The following is a 19,594-nucleotide window of genomic DNA, read 5'->3' as shown; positions in this document are numbered from 1 at the left end:
ATTCTTTTCTGTGACAACTGCAGGCTCCTCTTACCAGAAAAAACACAGCTGTTCTATCTGGATCTTTGTCGACCCATAATGGAAATGGAGGTGGAACCATTAATTTGGTGTTGAGAAGAGTCACCTCCGCTCAAGGCTGGGGGGAGGTATGCTGCATCCTCACTGGGAACAACATGTAGTTTAACCCCTAAAGATCTGAAGTATCTGCAGTGATCATTTATTGAGTTTTTTTAAATAATCAAGTGACCCACTATTGTGTAGGTGTGAGTGCTGACCTCACTTGACTGTTTCTCATCTTTGGTACAGTCCAACCATTAGAAGGTGGCACTGTAGCCTTATGAGTAGAAAATGACTGTACATTTCCTGGAGCTTTTTGTCAAACCTTTGAGCCACAAAGGAGTCAGTGTGTTTCATTTTTGGTTTAAAAATCTTATTGTTTGAGGCCATCATGTTAACTGGGGCCATCAGTGAGACAGTATATGGCTGTGGAGCTTTTATACACTGGGGACTTTCAAATGCCCACTTCTCGCCTATGAATTTGCAGCGCTGAATCAAAATTTTCCAGAAACTGTGAGAGACAGCCAGGTGGAAACCATTCGGAAGATTCAGACAGCTTTCGGTGAGGATACTCTGGGCGTCACATAGATTAAAGATCATTACACCCGTCTTAAAGACAGCCCTAAAGACAGCCCACAGCGGCGCAGGGCCACTGTTACAGGAGATTTTGTAATGAAAGACGTGCGGAGGAATTTGCGCGTTGGCACGGAACCGCAATGGCGCACAACAAAAAACATGTCTGTGTTGGAAGTCTCACAGGACAAGTTGTGACATGCCCAGCTGTTACAAAATTTCTCGGATACTCACTCGACTGAAAAGCCACCGAAAGCCGTCTGAATCTTCCGAATGGTTTCCAACACGGACGTGGTTTTTGTTGTGCGCCATTAGCGGCTCCGTCCCGACGCGCGAATTCCTCCGCACGTCTTTCATTGCAAAATCTCCTGTAACAGTGGAATGTGCCGCAAAAGTGCTGATGTACACCTCTTCCACAATTTCTCTGGTAGTCAGACGACGTCCCGGATCAACACAGCCTTCACTTTGGAAATGATCTGGTCGTTTCAGCCTGTCGATGACCGCTCGGAGCGCGGCGCATGCTGTGCCGCTGTGTGCCGTCTTTAATCCGGTTGTAATGATCCTTAATCTGTGTGACGCCCAGAGTATCTTCACCGAAAGCCGTCTGAATCTTCCGAATGGTTTCCACCTGGCTGTCTCTCACAGTTTCTGGAAAAATTTGATTCAGCGCTGCTCCAATCGCTCAGCCATTTTACTGACAATGAAAATCCGACGAGGGGGCTGGACCAGTGCTCACTCAAAGCCTGCCCAAAGGGGAATGATGCAACCCACAGGCGTGAAAAAACTCACGCATGTGCACGAAGGTTCAAGCTTGGTTGATGCAAGCGCACATGATTCAAATCCATATAGTTTTTTAAAAAAATAAAAAGGTTGGATAGTTTTCTAACAGACCTCGTATACACATGTTTAACTAACAGACAGCAGCTGTTTCATGTTGGCTTATTAGTGCAGCAGATAACTGAAACAATCCTTCAAATGGTGATACAAGCATCAGATTCAGCACAAATACAGCTGGAGCAAAATTAATGGAGCAACTTTAACTTTTTACTCCTGTACAAACTTAACCTGACCTTTGTCACCATTCTTATCATTTATCATTCTTATCACTTATCCTGTTTCCATCCCCTGACTTGTCTAAAGAAAACTGACAATAAAACTGATTATTATTTACAGGTTTTGTCAAGTTTTAGAGATTTGCTTTCAGTTTTAGTTTGAGGAAGATAATTTTAGAAATTTTTATTCTTTATTTTTTGTTTTTCTTGTATTTAAAATAACATAAACATTAAAATGTATGAAATTCCAAGTGTTCTAATACTTTTGGAGGGCACACTATCCTAACCTTATGATGAGTGCAAAATTAGTGTGGTATTATTACTGTTTTGTTTAAGAATGTTTAATTTTCGCTGTTGCTGCACTTTGCGTCAAATCATAGTCATAGTATATCATGTTGATATGAAAATTCAGTAAGGTATATCTTCTATTATACATTCCAGATCTAAGGTGGAACTCTACTAGTGTTTACTAAGGTACATCTAAATATCTTTAAAGGAAAAAAAAGAGAGAGTAGAGCCACTTAGGTGCCTGGTCTTGAGAACCAGGGATGGTAGGTTGAAAAGCTTTTTTTATCCCATGGGAACTCTCGCTACCCACATAAGTAGCTCAAGAATATGGACAGCATGTATATAATTGACATTTACATGAAAATTTATATGACAGTATTGCAATACGATAATTTGGCCATATTGTACAGCCCTACTGTCAACTAGCTGAAAACTTTGAATATGAATTTACATCTACTTTAAAAAAAATGCTTAAAGTGGAAAGGGGTTAAGAGAGCTGTAATAACAGGAGGCAGCTGAAAAGCAGAAAAAGAAAAATGCTTTAAAAAATAGAGAGTATGGGGAGCAGAGCCCCCCCAGAAGCTGAAAGGCAAAATAAGGAAAACGCTTAAAAAGGCAGGGGGGTCTGGGGGGTTGGGGAAGCTGAAAGGTTTTTGCTATGCTAATGCTCTGCTGAATCATTTACTCAAAATAAAGTCTGAAGGACCAAAATGACATGCTGAGATGCTGACGAGCTTCACTCATTCATGTCTGCGACATATGCATATTAGTGGTACAGTGATGTTCACTGCTGTTAGCTTCTATTTATAGAAGGTTTTGTCTATACTTATACACAGTAAGTAGTCAGATATAACATTCTGAGATATATATTTATTTCTTGCAGCAATTCTTTTACTTAAAGAAAATGAACCATGTTAAATCAGAAGCTTTTTCTAGAAATTGTGGTGATGTTAGTGTAACGGAACAATAGAAATTCACGTGTCAACGTAGTGTGATTTTATTTCATTTATTTATTTATTTATTTTGAACAGATACTGACATTGTAACTTGCTTGCAATATCCTTGCAGCAGCAACTGGCTTAAATTTTTCATGGTTGGTTTGGTGTATAAAGCTGAGATGAGAACGGTGTCTATTGACTTATTAGATAAAGAGTAGTATATCAGATGTGCCTGTGAAGCAATGGTTCAACAATACAGTATTTGCAAATTTTCAGACCTTATACGAGGTCTATTAGAAAAGTATCCGACCTTATTATTTTTTTCAAAAACCATATGGATTTGAATCACGTGTGATTACATCAGACATGCTTGAACCCTCGTGGGCATGCGAGAGTTTTTTCACGCCTGTCGGTTACGTCATTCGCCTGTAGGCAGTCTTTGAGGGAGGAGTCGCCCACCCTCTCGTCGATTTTTTCATTGTTTAGGAATGGCTCAGACTGCTGCTTTGTTTGATCAAAATTTTTTCAAAACTGTAAGGCACAACTGAGTGGACACCATTCGATAAATTCAGCTGGTTTTCGGTAAAAATTTTAACGGCTGATGAGAGATTTTGGTCTGGTAGTGTCGCCGTAAGGGCGGCCCATGGCGCCTGACTGCAATCTGCGCTTCGAGGCGGCAGCGTCTCGCCGTTTCAAGTTGAAAACTTCCACATTTCAGGCTCTGTTGACCCAGTAAGTCGTCAGAGAACTTTCAGAAGTCGGCATGAGGAGTTTATTCGGACATTCCATTGTTAACGGACATTTTGTAATGAAAGAACGTGCGGGCAGAGTCGCATGTCGGGCCGGATCCGACCGCGGGGGGTCGCGACAGGAAAAACACCTCCGTTGGAAACCTTAACGGGCAAGTTGGAACATGCCCAAGCTGTTAAACAATTTCTCAGTTACTCACTTGTTGAAAGCCATCAAAAGCCGCCTGAATTTTACAAATGGTTTTCAACACGGAGGTGTTTTTCCTGTCGCGGCGCACACAGATTTGCTGAGTCGTCACAGAAACGACTCGGCGAATTTGCGCGCACGTCTTTCATTAAAAAATGTCCTTAAACAGTGGAATGTCCGCATAAAGTCCTCATGCCGGCCTCTTCTGAATCTTCTCTGTTCTCTCATGACGCCCTGGGTGAATTAAGCCTTAAATTAGGATGTTTTCAGGTCGAAACAGGCCGACGACGGCGCCTGGAAGCGCTGCGCGACGTCCCGCTCCGTGGGAAGTCCTTACACCAACAGAAACACCCCATAATCTCTCATCAGCCCTTAAACTTTTCACCGAAAACCAGCTTAATTTCTCGAATAGTGTCCACTCGGATATTCCTCACAGGTCCAGAAAAAATTTTGATAAAGCAACGCGCGCCGTCTCGAGCAGCGTGTGAAACAAAGGAATTCAGCCGAGAGGGCGGGACCACATCTCACTCAAGGCCTGCCCACAGGGAAATGACGTCACCGACACGCGTGAAAAAACTCACGCATGCACACGAGGGTTCAAGCATGATTGGTGTAATCGCACGTCTTTCAAATCCATGTAGTTAAAAAAAAAATAAAAGGGTCGGTTTAATATCTAATAGACCTCGTATATGCCTGTGTCTTAATTTGCACACCTCATCTGACCAGGCTATAAAGCGTAAAAATGACAAAAATGATACAATTAAATGACTGTGTACTTCAAGAGTATGTAACATAGTACATGTTTGTTGTGCACCAACTTGGAGTAACACACTGCAGGCTTGATTTGGTATCTGGATTATATTATTGGCTCACTAAGATGATGAATTTATGGCTGCCGCAGTCCTTTATAAATGTTAAATTTATATATATATATTTATATATATATATATATATATATATATATATATATATATATATATAAATAAATGTCATACTTTATTTCTGTCATCCAAAATTTTTATCGAGTGATAGAACATAAGTTAGCATATGTAGGTGTAAAACCTCATTTGTGTACACAGGTAGAGCTTGGTGCTGGAGACACCCACGGACCTCTCTTTGGAATGAAGATATTCAGAAATTTGACGCCTCGTTTGTATGTTGAGCAAACAGCCTTGATTTGCATTTTCACTACAATGGAAACAGCTTAGTTAAATAATGACATGAATATTTAATTTTCCCTCCTGAGCTTTGTGACTGCTCAGTGTGGGCTCCAGTTTTCATCTCGAGGCGTGCGTCCAGGGATCACCACTGTGCTGGCTCGCCATCTTGACAAGAACACTATGGGCTATCTGCAGTGGCGCTGGGGGATCCAGTCATCCATGAACACCAGCATAGTCAGAGACACCAAGAGCAGCCATTTCACTTTCGCAATTCAGGTTCGCAGCCAGTACATATTTTACTTTAATGGTAACCAAGTGGTAACCAAGACACCATTAAATCAGCAGCTGCTTTTCGGAGCTGTGCCAAAATGATCATTTTCTTTTGTTTCTGCAGCTTGGCATTCCTCATACGTTTGTGATGATGAGTTACCAATACAAGTTCCAGGATGATGACCAGACAAAGATTAGGGGCTCAGTAAAGTATGTCATTAAACTGAATTGTGTGTTGTTTGCCCCGTAATCTCATGTAAATTCATATGGATGCTGCTGCTGGAGGTCATTGGATGTTTGTTTACTGTAATTCTGCTTTAATATAACTGTTTTTTCCCCCTTTCTCTTTATAGAAGTGAAAGTGTATTGCTATTCGTTTTTTCTCAAGATCTAAGAACATTATAAACTTTGTCTGCTGGTGGTAAGCTCAGAGTTCTGTCTATATGTTGCAGATCTGGGTTCTTCGGAACTGTGTTAGAGTATGGTGCCGAGAGGAAAATCAGTCGACACAGTGTCCTGGGGGCCACCGTCAGCGTGGGTGTGCCCCAAGGTGTCTCTCTCAAGATCAAGTAAGAGCACATCATTGCTCCATTTTACATTTCATGTAGGTCTACAGGGCTGTTGCCATGGTAGCCATAGGCATAAAGCTGTGACGTCAGGCCACACAGGGGTCATAAAAATTGTGCATATCATCACCATCTGCAGCATGTGAGAAATTAATTTTGCACGGGTGGTGCAGCTGTAAGGATTTCACCCGCTGAGATACTCGGCGGTGCTGGAATGGGACTTGAGGGCCTGCATGTATGCAATATATTCCCAGTTATTTTTGGACAGTGCAATAACACACATCCCTTCAGCAACTACAAGCAGTAAAGCACTTTTAAGTGTAAATTTGCCTTGAAAGTTTCTTTTCTAGCCTTGCCTTTAAATCTTTTTAGTTTTTTAAATTACTTTCTGTACAGAAGTCCGAGTCTTCTTGCTGTATTTAGACTTTCACACATCTCTGTCTTTGACTATTTGTTACTCACTTTCATGCATAATTTAAAGTGTGTTTGTGTGTTTCTGTTCTTCGGACACAAGATTTGTGTTACAAACCCCCCTCAAAAGTAAAAGACAGATCCGTCATTTGCTATACATTTAGTGTATCGGGTACATATTTGACAGTGAGTGTTATGTTGCACAGTTATGCCCCAACTTATGTAAAGGCTTTCATACAGTATTGTTCAGAATAATAGTAGTGCTACGAGGGTAGGCTGAAAAGTTCTAAGGCTGACTATGATGCAGTTGTCAAATTGAACAAATTCAGGATTATTTTTCTACATAGTCTCTCTGTAACTCCACACACTTCTTCTAGCGGTGCTTGAGTGCTTCGATTCCCTTGGCATAGAAGCTTTCATCTTGAGAGTCAAAATAGTCCTCAACGGCAGCCATCACCTCATCATTGCTCTGATAGTGCTTCCCAGCCAAGTTTTTTTTCAGGTTTGGGAACAGATGAAAGTCTGAGGGTGCCAAGTCAGGGGAGTATGGTGGGTGATCTACCAGTTTGAATCCACACTCGTGGATAGTGGCCATGGCCACTGTTGACTTGTGAGCTGGGGCATTGTCTTGATGGAACAGCACCCCTTTCGTCAGCTTTCCTGGTCGCTTCTTTTTGATAGCCCCGCGTAACTGTCTCAGTAGGTTAGAATAGTACTGTCCATTTATGGTTTGTCCCTTTTCAAGATAGTCCACGAACACACTGCCCTTGGCATCCCAGAAAACTGAAACCATGACCTTCCCCACAGACGAAACGACCTTAGCCTTCTTTCGAGGTGGTGACCTTGGGTGTTTCCACTGCATTGATTATTTTTTTGTCTCTGGTTCAAAGTGGTGAACCCAGCACTCATCCTGGGTAAGAAAATGTTCCATGTCATTGGCTGGATCTTCTTCAAATTGCGCCAAGTTTGCCTTCGACATGACTAGCCTGGTGCGTTTCTGATCAGGCGTCAGAAGATGTAGAACCCAATTAGCTGACAGTAATAATAGTAGCATCTGCTGTTGACGCTACAAACTCAACTGTTATGTTCAAACTGCTTTTTTAGCAATCCCGTGAATCACTAAACTAGTATTTAGTTGTATAACCACAGTTTTTCATGATTTCTTCACTTCTGCGAGGCATTCATTTTGTTGGTTTGGAACCAAGATTTTGCTTGTTTACTAGTGTGCTTGGGGTCATTGTCTTGTTGAAATACCCATTTCAAGGGCATGTCCTCTTCAGCATAAGGCAACATGACCTCTTCAAGTATTTTGACATATCCAAACGGATCCATGATACCTGGTATGCGATATATAGTCCCAACACCATAGTAGGAGAAACATGCCCATATCATGATGCTTGCACCAAATCAAATCAATTTTATTTATATAGCGCCAAATCACAACAAACAGTTGCCCCAAGGCGCTTACCATGCTTCACTGTCTTCACTGTGAACTGTGGCTTGAATTCAGAGTTTGGGGGTCGTCTCACAAACTGTCTGCGGCCCTTGGACCCAAAAAGAACAATTTTACTCTCATCAGTCCAGAAAATATTCCTCTATTTCTCTTTAGGCCAGTTGATGTGTTCTTTGGCAAATTGTAACCTCTTCTGCACATGTCTTTTATTTAACAGAGGTACTTTGCGGGGGATTCTTGCAAATAAATTAGCTTCACACAGGCATCTTCTAACTGTCTAACTGCTAAAGCTTATAGTTAGGGCTGGATCAGGTGACCCTGAACCATCCCTTAGTTATGCTGCTATAGACTTAGACTGCTGGGGGGTTCTCACGATGCACTGATTGTTTCTTTCTCTTTTTGCTCTGTATGCACCACTCTGCATTTAATCATTAGTGATTGATCTCTGCTCCCCTCCACAGCATGTCTTTTTCCTGATTCTCTCCCTCAGCCCCAACCAGTCCCAGCAGGAGACTGCCCCTCCCTGAGCCTGGTTCTGCTGGAGGTTTCTTCCTGTTAAAAGGGAGTTTTATCTTCCCACTGTCGCCAAGTGCTTGCTCACAAGGGGTCGTTTTGACCGTTGGGGTTTTTCCGTAATTATTGTATGGTTTTGCCTTACAATATAAAGCGCCTTGGGGCAACTGATTGTTGTGATTTGGCGCTATATAAATAAAATTGATTTGATCTGATTTGTCACAGCACTTACAGGTAACTCCAGACTGTCTTTGATCATCCTGGAGCTGATCAATGGGTGAGCCTTTGCCATTCTGGTTATTCTTCTATCCTTTTAATGGTTGTTTTCCGTTTTCTTCCACGTGTCTCTGGGTTTTTTTTGTCCATTTTAAAGCATTGGAGATAATTGTAGTTGAGCAGCCTAATTTTTTGCACCTGCGTATAAGTTTTCCCCTCTCCAATCAACTTTTAATCAAATTATGCTGTTCTTCTGAACAATGTCTTGAACGTCCCATTTTCTTCGGGGTTTCAAAGAGAAAAGCATGTTCAACAGGTGCTGGCTTCATCCTTAAATAGGGGACACCTGATTCACACCTGTTTGTTCCACAAAATTGATGAACTCACTGACTGAATGCCACACTACTATTATTGTGAACACCCCCTTTTCTACTTTTTTTTTTTAACTAATAACCCAATTTCATAGCCTTAAGAGTGTGCATATCATGAATGCTTGGTCTTGTTGGATTTGTGAGAATCTACTGAATCTACTGGTACCTTGTTTCCCTTGTAACAATAAGAAATATACTCAAAACCTGGATTAATCTTTTTAGTCACATAGCACTACTATTATTCTGAACACTACTGTATAAAGCTCCTTGTGTGCGTGTGTGTGTTTGCCACTGGCTTGCATGGAAACTGCCACCTTATTCGACAGAACAACTGCAACATATGCTTCTAAGACATGATCTGTTCCACCAATTAACCACACAACAAACAGTATTATTACAGCTATTGATCATAAAATACACATAGTAGCCATTTGGTCATGCTAACTTTAGCCGTTAGCATCGCTCTGTGTAAAAGATATTGCTTTCAAGATGCATGAACGATTAAATCCATCATGAATCGGTGCTTTAAGGCAATCACCTTGGTGACATCATAAGCCACAGTCTCAAAATAAAGTTAACACTTATAAATTAATTACAAAGTAAAAAATTTTTCTCTGTTTTTATCAGCAAACCAGTTTTAGAGTTGTGTACTGCCACCTACTGTATTGGAGTGTGTGGAATCATGGGATTAAGTCCATACAATGCGGAATGTGAAACAGTAACATAAAAATAATATAATCAAAACGTGCAATAAATATCTTAACACTAAACAGCACAGGTTTGTTTGTTAGTTTTACCACAGTCATATAGCACTTTCAAAAGACTGAACAAAAGCAGTCTGTGAGTGCTGTCATTTCTTTATAGCCTAAAACCACTGCATTAATGCGCTGATTCAAACAATGTGCTTACATTTTTTTTTTTTTTTTTTTTTTTTATGAAAAACATAACTTTGTAACTACTCTAAACCCGGGCGACGTCACCCAGATTAGGGAGACATGGAGTCCTGGAGCCAAACCTGGGGGCAGTGACCTCACACTCGAGCGTCTAGTGGCCGGGTCTATAGCCATGGAGCTCATTCAGGATCAGCAAAAATAGGTGACATGTGTCACCCATAGACTTATACATATATGCTGGACGAATCCTGCGTGATGTCACCCATTTGTTTTCTATAGAGACCAGAACAGCCAAAATGACCCCCTTGTCTGGGTGTCACCATGTTGAGAGCACTGCTCGCATTGATTCAAGATGAACTCATTAATGCATAAAGGGGCAGAGTATGGGTGACGCTGCTTGTGATGGAAAAAGCTCGAACACGCCCGAACCTCGGTTCAAGTGTTTCTTCAATCATATTTTTGGGGACTGCTTTGTGGTTCTCCTAACTGTTTACTTTGGTGTGGACAGCAAAAGTTATGAGCCACATGTTTCCTCAATTACCATGCATTAAGTGGACCTACAGACAGCTGCTAAAAGTTCTAGCATCGTTAGCATACAACATTAAATAACACAAGAATTTCACTCACTGTGAATATTGCAACTCAAATGTTTTAGATGAATGTGTTAGGACATTTCATCGCACAACAAGAAGTTTGGTGTTGCCTCCATGTTGACCCACCACCAACCAAAAGAGAGCGAACGATCTGGTGCACTGCCAGTGGACAGGGAAGTTGGTAGTTTTTTTTTGTTTTGTTTTTCCTAGTGTCTGCTGTTCTTGTCGTGTTTAACACCAGAAGAACATAATGACTGATTGGTCTGACCATAAGCATTTTTAAAAAGCCCAACTCTCATTCTGCAGACTAAACAGAGCCAGTCAGACATATTTCTTCCCCATTCACCTGACCGACCAGCTCCTGCCTAGTGCTGTGTTTTATGCCACAGTTGGACCACTGGTTTTCTACCTCGCTATCCAGCAGCTTATCATCCGGCCGTATGTGCGTGCCCAGAAGGAACAGTAGGAAAACATTTTTTTTAAATTTATATTTATATATATATATATATATATATATATATATAATCTTTCCTTTTAAGTTGCTAGTTGCACAATATCAGAAATGTTATTGGAATAAGCATACAATGTTTATGAAGTCATTCCCCCCCCCCCCCCCCCCCTTTCTCTATCTTTCTGATCTGACAGAGACTTGGAGAAGCATCGGGAGAGTTCGGCTTCCAACATAGCTAGGAAGAAACAGGAGGCAGAATCTGCTGTGAGTACTTTATAGGCCTCGGTTGTGGTTCAGAATTTGACGTGAGAGCCAACTGCTGTGGAACAAAGTTGTACTAACAGAGTTGTTGAGGTGTGATGAGATAACATGTATGCAGAGACTTAGCGGAATGTATTTGTATAATCCATATAATGTAAAATCTTGTCTCCCTTCTTGTGCTTTTTTCCGTCTGTGTAGATCTTGCTCATGCAGGAGTCTGTGCGTAGGATTATCGAGGCTGAGGAGTCGAGAATGGGTACGATCAGTCATCTTTATGAGATGAGCTTTTCTGTGGAATGTTTTCAATTCTGTTAAAAACTCAGCTTTTACATTTCCCCCCAAATATCTGAAAAACTCAGCCTTTCTGAGTTGTGTTCACCTCTTCTTCTTTTTTTTAAGACATGATGCTGTTCAAAATTCTTAAGTGCCCTCACCCTCAACCATCCCAAGTGTTTCTGTATAAAAAGGGTTTTGATGGGCTTTGAATGCGTCACAGACCATATTAGAAATTTCCAATTGTTACTTTAAATATAAAATCATAGCGACTTTTGTTTATTTTTGGCATAGAAACGTGTATTAAAGAAGGTAACAGACCTTTTTTTTTTTTTAATTGACTGTACAGGCAGGACCAGTCTGTAGACATCCCGTTAGACTGTTGAACGTGTTTGTAGATATCTTCTGACAGACTTTTTCAGGATAGTGCAGCTTCAAAAAAGTGATTTAATCTAATTTCTATTTAAACAACAAGGATTGTTTATGCAAATCGTCACGTTTACAGCGAGCTTTCTTTAGGCAAACTAATTATAATTCACTTTTACATCAGTACAAACTTACTTAACTTAAGTGATTTTTTCAAAAAACATTTCTTGCAAATTAAGTAATTGTCACACACCACTCGGGCATAATGCTTTAATACACCTCAGATTATTAAAAAAAATATGTATGTGTGTGTGTGGGTGGCAAGGGAAGGGGGGGACTTGTCTTTTAACAAACACAGTTCAGAAATAAAAAATAGTTATATTGTAAACCAAGACTGACTTTATTGACACACAACACAAAAACACAAAATTGAGGTGACATTCTTCTGCATGTGTCTTACCCAGCAGTTTCCAGATGGAACTTAGTGGTCTTATGTCGATTCCTAAAAACTATTGTAACGTCACATGTAGTGTGAAGTCTAGAAAAACAAGGCCATCAGGGCCTAGTTTCATAAAGCAACCTAATCTTTCAGTCTACTAAACTTTCTTAGTGGACTACAGTTAGTCACCCAACAATATCCGTCTAATCACTGTTTCACATCGATGGCTAAACTTGTAGATTAGCTGTCTTACCATAGCCGACTGTTTTCACAGGCATAACAGCCTCGCGCGTGCCGTTACCAAGAGACGGCTCCATGCGCGACAGTTTTGTTTACTTCCAGGTTGGTCGTTGTCATGAGCTATCTGGAATTGTTTCATTAACTGGCTTTATTAACATTTATAGACCCATACGAACTGCAGAAGGATGGGCTTGGCACTTAGCCTAGCAGTTTTACTCTTCAGTTTCTTCTCCTATACTTTCATCAACCTTTTTGTGCACACAACGCTGCTCTGTGTAACAGCGAACTGTCACAAACACATCATGACAGTCGTCTGCTACAACCACGGCCAAAAGCGGACGAAGCTCTCCTTTTGAAAGAATACAAGTGATGTGGGGTGCTTTTGAGTGTTCCAACAAGTAGTGGTACACAGTACCTGCCATTTTTTGAGGTAAGACATTGAAGTTTTATCAACTAAAATAAGATTACCCTCCTCGGTACCAGGCTAAACAGTTTAGTCGGGTAGCGTGAAACTTCAGCCGACTAAGCACTTTGTGCAACAACTAATGTCAAAACAATTAGTCAGCTAAGTGACTTAATTAACTAAACAAGATTAGACTGCTTTATGAAACTGGGCCCAGGTTTGTGAAGACACACGGCTCCTTCCAACCAATCTGACCGGCTGAACGTGGGTGAAAAAGGAAAAAAAACAAAACAAACCAACACACACATCTCAGACAACCCGCACTTAGTCAACAGTTAATGTATTTACAATGCATCAAGAGAGTATTCACAGCACTGTACTTTTTCCACATGTTTTTTTTTATTTTACAACCTTATCACAAATTGGAAATTGAATGAAAATGGATGAAATAAATTTTTCCTCAAAATTCTACACACAATTCGCCACAATAAGTTATTTTTTATTTTATTATTTATTTATTTATTTTATTTTATTTTTGCAACTTTATTGATAATGATACTAAAACAACAAGAAATCACATGTACGTAAGTATTCACAGCCTTTGCCATGAAGCTCAGAAATGAGCTCAGGTGCATCCTGTTTCCACTGATCATCCTTGAGATGTTTCTACAGCTTAATTGGAGTCCACTTGGGGTAAATTCATTTGATTGGACATGATTTGGAAAGACACATACCTGTCTACATATAAGGTCCCACAGTTGACAGTGCATGTCAGAGCACAAACCAAGCATGAAATCAAAGAAATTGTCTGTAGACCTCTGACACAGGATTGTTTCGAGGCACAAATCTGGGGAAGGGTACAGAAACATTTCTGCTGCTTTGAAGGTCCCACTGAGCACAGTGGCCTAATTGGAAGACACCAGGACTCTTCTTAGAGCTGGCCACCCATCTAAACTGAGCAATCAGGGAGAGGGGTCTTAGTCAGGGAGGTGACCAAGAACCTGATGGTCACTCTGTTAGAGCTCCAGTATTACTCTGTGGAGAGAGGAGAACCTTCCAGAAGGTTGCTCTGCAGCTAAACACAAATCAGGCCTGTATGGTAGAGTGGCCATACAGAAGCCACTCCTTGGTAAAAGACACATGGCAGCCTGCCTGGAGTTTGCTAAAAGGCACCTGAGTGACTCTCAGACCATGAGAAACAAAATTCTCTGGTCTGATGAGACAAAGATTGAACTTTTTGGAGTGAATGCCAGGCGCCATGTTTGGAGAAAACCAGGGACCATCTCTACAGTGAAGCATGGTGGTGGCAGCATCATGCTGTGGAGGTACTTTTCAATGGCAGGAACTGGGAGACTAGTCAGGATTGAGGGGAAAGATGAATGCAGCAATGTACAGAGACATCCTGGATGAAAACCTGCACCAGAGCGCTCTTGATGTCAGACTGTGGCAACGGTTCATCTTTCAGAAGAACAATGACCCTAAGCACACACTCAAGATATCAAAGGAGTGGCTTCAGGACAACTCTGTGAATGTCCTTGAGTGGCCCAGCCAGAGCCCAGACCTGAATCACATTGAACATCGCTGGACAGATCTGAAAATAGCTGTGCACCGACGCTTCCCATCCAACCTGATGGAGCTTGAGATGTATTGCAAAGAGGAATGGACAAAACTGCCCAAAGATAGGTGCACCAAACTTGTGGCATCATATTCAGGAAGACTTGAGGCTGTAATTGCTGCCAAATGTGCATAAACACAGTACTGAGCAAAGGGTGTGAATACTTATGTACATGTGATTTCTTAGGTTTCTTTTTTTTTCTTCTTTTGGAATAAGGCTGTAACATAACAAAATGTGGGAAAAATTAAGCTCTGTGAATACTTTCTGGATGCACTGAACGTCCTGTTGCAATACTGCACATGCACATTTTGCCTGCTGCTCCTGCTCTTTGCAGAATCCATGTTTACCTATTTATACCATGTGTACGTATGTTTTTATATTTTATTTTTGTGGAGACAGTGAGGGTTTGAAGATAATCTTTATTTTGTGTCAGTGGAGGATAAGCAAAGTAAGAATTTCATTGTATGAATCAGTACATTTTCCTCCATGTGACAATAAAGGCTCTTCTCTTTATTGACTACTGGCAGCACATAACATTGCATCAAAATTCCTCTTGAGTCATAGTGTGCTTCATCTTTTATAAATTAGGTCTCATCATCCTCAATGCGTGGTATGGCAAATTTGTCACAGACAACAGCAGAAAACACGAAAGAGCAAAGGTGATTGATGTAACTGTGCCGCTACAGTGCCTGGTGAAAGACTCAAAGCTCATCGTCACCGAGGCCGCAAAGGTATGTACGTGAATCGGAGATAAGCATCCACGCTCCCGCCCCACCCCCACCCTCCCCTTCAACCTCTCACCAAGTGCTCCTTATCGCCATCTTGTTGTCTTTGCAGTCAGGACTTCCTGGGTTCTATGACCCTTGTGTGGGAGAGGAAAAGAGTCTAAAGGTGCTGTATCAGTTCCGGGGAGTCATGCATCAAGTCCTGTCAGGAGACACAGAAGCACTCAGGATACCAAAGCAATGTAAGAAACACAGTCTTTGTTGCCTCACATTTCTGGCCCCATTACTGTAATATTAAGCTACTTAACTACACATTAATAATTTGACAGCTTGTAATAATATATCTAACCTCTACCAACAGCATGGCGACGTACAGTAGTGTTCAGAATAATAGTAGTGCTATGTGACTAAAAAGATTAATCCAGGTTTTGAGTATATTTTTTATTGTTACATGGGAAACAAGGTACCAGTAGATTCTCACAAATCCAACAAGACCAAGCATTCATGATATGCACACTCTTAAGGCTATGAAATTGGGCTATTTGTAAAAAAACAAACAAAAAAAAAAAAAGTAGAAAAGGGGGTGTTCACAATAATAGTAGTGTGGCATTCGGTCAGTGAGTTCATCAATTTTGTGGAACAGACAGGTGTGAATCAGGTGTCCCATATTTAAGGATGAAGCCAGCACCTGTTGAACATGCTTTTCTCTTTGAAAGCCTGAGGAAAATGGAATGTTCAAGACATTGTTCAGAAGAACAGCGTAGTTTTATTAAAAAGTTGATTGGAGAGGGGAAAACTTATACGCAGGTGCAAAAAAATTATAGGCTGTTCATCTACAATGATCTCCAGTTCTTTAAAATGGACAAAAAAAACAGAGACATGTGGAAGAACACGAAAACAACCATCAAAATGGATAGAAGAATAACCAGAATGGCAAATGTTCACCCATTGATCAGCTCCAGGATGATCAAAAACAGTCTGGAGTTACCTGTAAGTGCTGTGACAGTTAGAAGATGCCTGTGTGAAGCTAATTTATTTGCAAGAATCCCCTGCAAAGTCCCTCTGTTAAATAAAAGACGTGCAGAAGAGGTTACAATTTGCCAAAGAACACATCAACTGGCCTAAAGAGAAATGGAGGAATATTTTGTGGACTGATGAGAGTAAAATTGTTCTTTTTGGGTCCAAGGGCCACAAATAGTTTGTGAGACGACCCCCAAACTCTGAATTCAAGCCACAGTTCACAGTGAAGACAGTGAAGCATGGTGGTGCAAGCATCATGATATGGGCATGTTTCTCCTACTATGGTGTTGAATATATATCGCACACCAGGTATCATGGATCTGTTTGGATATGTCAAAATACTTGAAGAGGTCATGTTGCCTTATGCTGAAGAGGACATGCCCTTGAAATGGGTGTTTCAACAAGACAATGACCCCAAGCACACTAGTAAACGAGCAAAATCTTGGTTCCAAACCAACAAAATTAATGCCTCGCAGATGTGAAGAAATCATGAAAAACTGTGGTTATACAACTAAATACTAGTTTAGTGATTCACAGAATTGCTAAAAAAGCAGTTTGAACATAATAGTTTAGAGTTTGTAGCATCAACAGCAGATGCTACTATTACTGTGAACACCCCCTTTTCTACTTTTTTTTACTAATAGCCCAATTTCATAGCCTTAAGAGTGTGGATATCATGAATGCTTGGTCTTGTTGGATTTGTGGGAATCTACTGAATCTACTGGTACCTTGTTTCCCATGTAACAATAAGAAATATACTCAAAACCTGGATTAATCTTTTTAGTCACATAGCACTACTATTATTCTGAACACTACTGTACTTGAATGTTGAGCTTGTGTAGATCTGTCTGGTGCTTTAGATCATGACTGATACCTGTGTGAATGTTTACTCTTTCCTGCAGCTCACAGGATTGACGCAGACACATAGGAGCCCCTCTGTTGACCAAAAACAACCTTCGACTGTACAATAGAAGATGGATAAACCTCCATTTTAGAGATGACAGATTTAAGTACTCAGAAATCAAGCATTCATCTTCTTTATGTTGTTGCTTTATAAATGCAGAATGACTGGTGAATCCGTTTTCATGGACTTTATTGTGGCCTGCTTCAAATTATCTCATGACACCAAAACCAGTGGCTGCCATCTCATTTGCCCGGTGTTCTGGTCTTTTGGGGGGTGTCTGTTTATTTTGGTATGCTTGTAATTTATGATCAACTTCTATATATGGTATTGCACACAAGCTGCAGTGCCCGTGTGGTAAACACATGAATCAACCTCTGTTTATTTGCCAGATTATTAAAAAAAAAATCTTTTCACGTGACTTTGCTGTTATGGTAGTTATTATCCCTGAACAAGTTACAGTATGTGCAGTGCATCCGCAGAGCATTCATTTCTGAGGTCTCAATCTTAAAAATAACCAGTTTCGTTTACTGGTTACATTCAGCAACTGCTGACAAGTTGTCCTTAGCTGCTAATGAAGTACTGTAATTTCCAGACTATTAGCCGCTACTTTTTTCACACACTTTGAACACTGCAGCTTTTACAATGATGCGGCTAATTGATGGATTCTTACAAGCTTTTGCATCCAAATGCGTCCAAATACGTCAGTTGATGCTGTCAGTTGATTTCCTGAAAGCTGCGCTCCTCATGCGGTGTAAATTCACACACAGTGTAAATATAAGGTCTTACCCCTTTCGTTTTAGTGAAGAAAAGACGGCCAGAGTTTGGCTGTCAGATCAGTCAGTGGAGCCGAGCCTTCTCCCCCCACCCTTCCACACCGGTTCTCTGTCTTGGCGCAACAAGTCGAAAAAGTCACGGCGCCTCATTAACATCTAATTTACCACAGACCCCATTCGATCTTGGCTGCACACGATGAATTCTCAAGAAAAGTTAAAATGACTCAGTTCTCTGTGTGGTGCATAGAGGAGCTGCGAGATGCCGTGCGCGCACTGGATGATGTGCATGTCAATATTGACATGTAGCGCTTCAGGGGAGAAGAAAGCATTTACGGTACGTATTTAATTAAAAGTTAAATCATTCTGTGTAAATATCTCATGTTACAACATGGAGGCCCGCGGTTTATAGACAAGTGCGGCTTATTTATGTACTTTTTCTTCTTTTTAAAATTGGCAGGTGTGGCTAATATTCGGGTGCACTCGATAGTCCAGAAATTACGGTAAATGTATAAAGTAACTGTTTAAAGTAACTTTTCATAGTTACTGTGGCAACACTGCTGACACTCCTCATCCAACCTGATGGAGGTTGAGAGGTGCTGCAAAGAGGAATGGGCAAAACTGCCCAAAGATGGGTGCACCAAGTTTGTGGCATCATATTCAAGAAGACCTGAGGCTGTAATTGTTGCCAAAGGTGCAGCATCAACAAAGTATTGATCAAAGGGTGTGAATGCGTGTGTACATGTGATTTTACTTTTGATTTTTAATAAATTTGCAATAATTAAAAAAAAAATTGTGTTGTCATTATGAGGTGCTGTGATCAGAATTTCGAGAGAAAAAAGAAATTTACTTAATTTTTGGAATAAGGCTATAACATAACAAAATGCAAAAGTGAAGTGCTGTGAATACCTTCTGGATGCACTGTTTGTGAAATGTTTAGAAGTTTACTTTTTTTATTATAATATGAATTTGTCAAGTTTTGTTGCCAGTTTAATAGATATTTTACAACAGTCTTGAGATAATGCTGTCATGTGTTGCTTAATTAATTTATTTTTGAGCTGCAGAATCTGGTAAATCCAAATACTGGCCAGAACTGTCACAAAAATTCATCCTTAGCTACAGTGAGGAAAATAAGTATTTGAACACCCTGCGATTTTGCAAGTTCTCCCACTTAGAAATCATAGAGGGGTCTGAAATTTTCATCTTAGGTGCATGTCCACTGTGAGAGACATATTGTAAAACAAAAAATCTGGAAATCACATTGTATGATTTTTTTTTATATATATATATATATATATATATATATATATATATATATATATATATATATATATATATATATATATATATATATATATATATATATATATATATATATATATATATATATATATATATATATATATATAATTTATTTGTATGTTACTGCTGCAAATAAGTATTTGATCCCCTACCAACCAGCAGGAATTCTGGCTCAGACAGACCTGTTACTTTTTCTTTAATTCTGCACTCTTTACCTGTATTAATTGCACCTGTTTGAACTTGTTACCTGTATAAAAGACACCTGTTCACACACTCAATCACACTCCAACCTGTCCAGCATAGCCAGGACCAAAGAGCTGTCTGACACCAGGGACAAAACTAGACCCGCACAAGGCTGGGATGGACTGCAGGACAGGCAAGCAGCTTGGTAGAAGACAACAACTGTTATGATTATTTATTAGAAAGTGGAAGAAATACAAGATGACTGTCAATCTCCCTCATTCTGGGATTCCATGCAAGATCTCACTTTGTGGGGTAAGGATGATTCTGAGAAAGCTCAGAACTACACAGAGCT

The 19,594-nt window shown here is 40.3% G+C and overlaps 1 protein-coding gene across 1 annotated transcript in view; it reads left to right on the top strand.

Moving 5' to 3' along the window:
* The window catches only part of dnajc11a (DnaJ (Hsp40) homolog, subfamily C, member 11a), a 39,504-nt gene extending 22,099 nt beyond the window's left edge, over positions 1–17,405 (top strand). The window contains exons 6-16 of the mRNA XM_034172932.1: positions 24–146; positions 4,924–4,997; positions 5,091–5,280; positions 5,399–5,484; positions 5,727–5,843; positions 10,597–10,752; positions 10,936–11,005; positions 11,201–11,258; positions 14,927–15,069; positions 15,176–15,305; positions 16,986–17,405. Of these exons, the coding sequence (XP_034028823.1) occupies positions 24–146; positions 4,924–4,997; positions 5,091–5,280; positions 5,399–5,484; positions 5,727–5,843; positions 10,597–10,752; positions 10,936–11,005; positions 11,201–11,258; positions 14,927–15,069; positions 15,176–15,305; positions 16,986–17,011 (1,173 nt within the window). The 3' untranslated portion in view covers positions 17,012–17,405. The remainder of the gene's footprint in view (positions 1–23; positions 147–4,923; positions 4,998–5,090; positions 5,281–5,398; positions 5,485–5,726; positions 5,844–10,596; positions 10,753–10,935; positions 11,006–11,200; positions 11,259–14,926; positions 15,070–15,175; positions 15,306–16,985) is intronic.
* The last annotated feature ends 2,189 nt before the right edge of the window (positions 17,406–19,594 follow it).

This window comes from Thalassophryne amazonica, chromosome 6 (assembly GCF_902500255.1).
Source record: "Thalassophryne amazonica chromosome 6, fThaAma1.1, whole genome shotgun sequence".
NCBI classification, from domain to species: Eukaryota; Metazoa; Chordata; class Actinopteri; order Batrachoidiformes; family Batrachoididae; genus Thalassophryne; species Thalassophryne amazonica.
The sequence above is the reverse complement of the archived record's forward strand: the minus strand, read 5'-3'. Positions and strand labels throughout refer to the sequence as shown.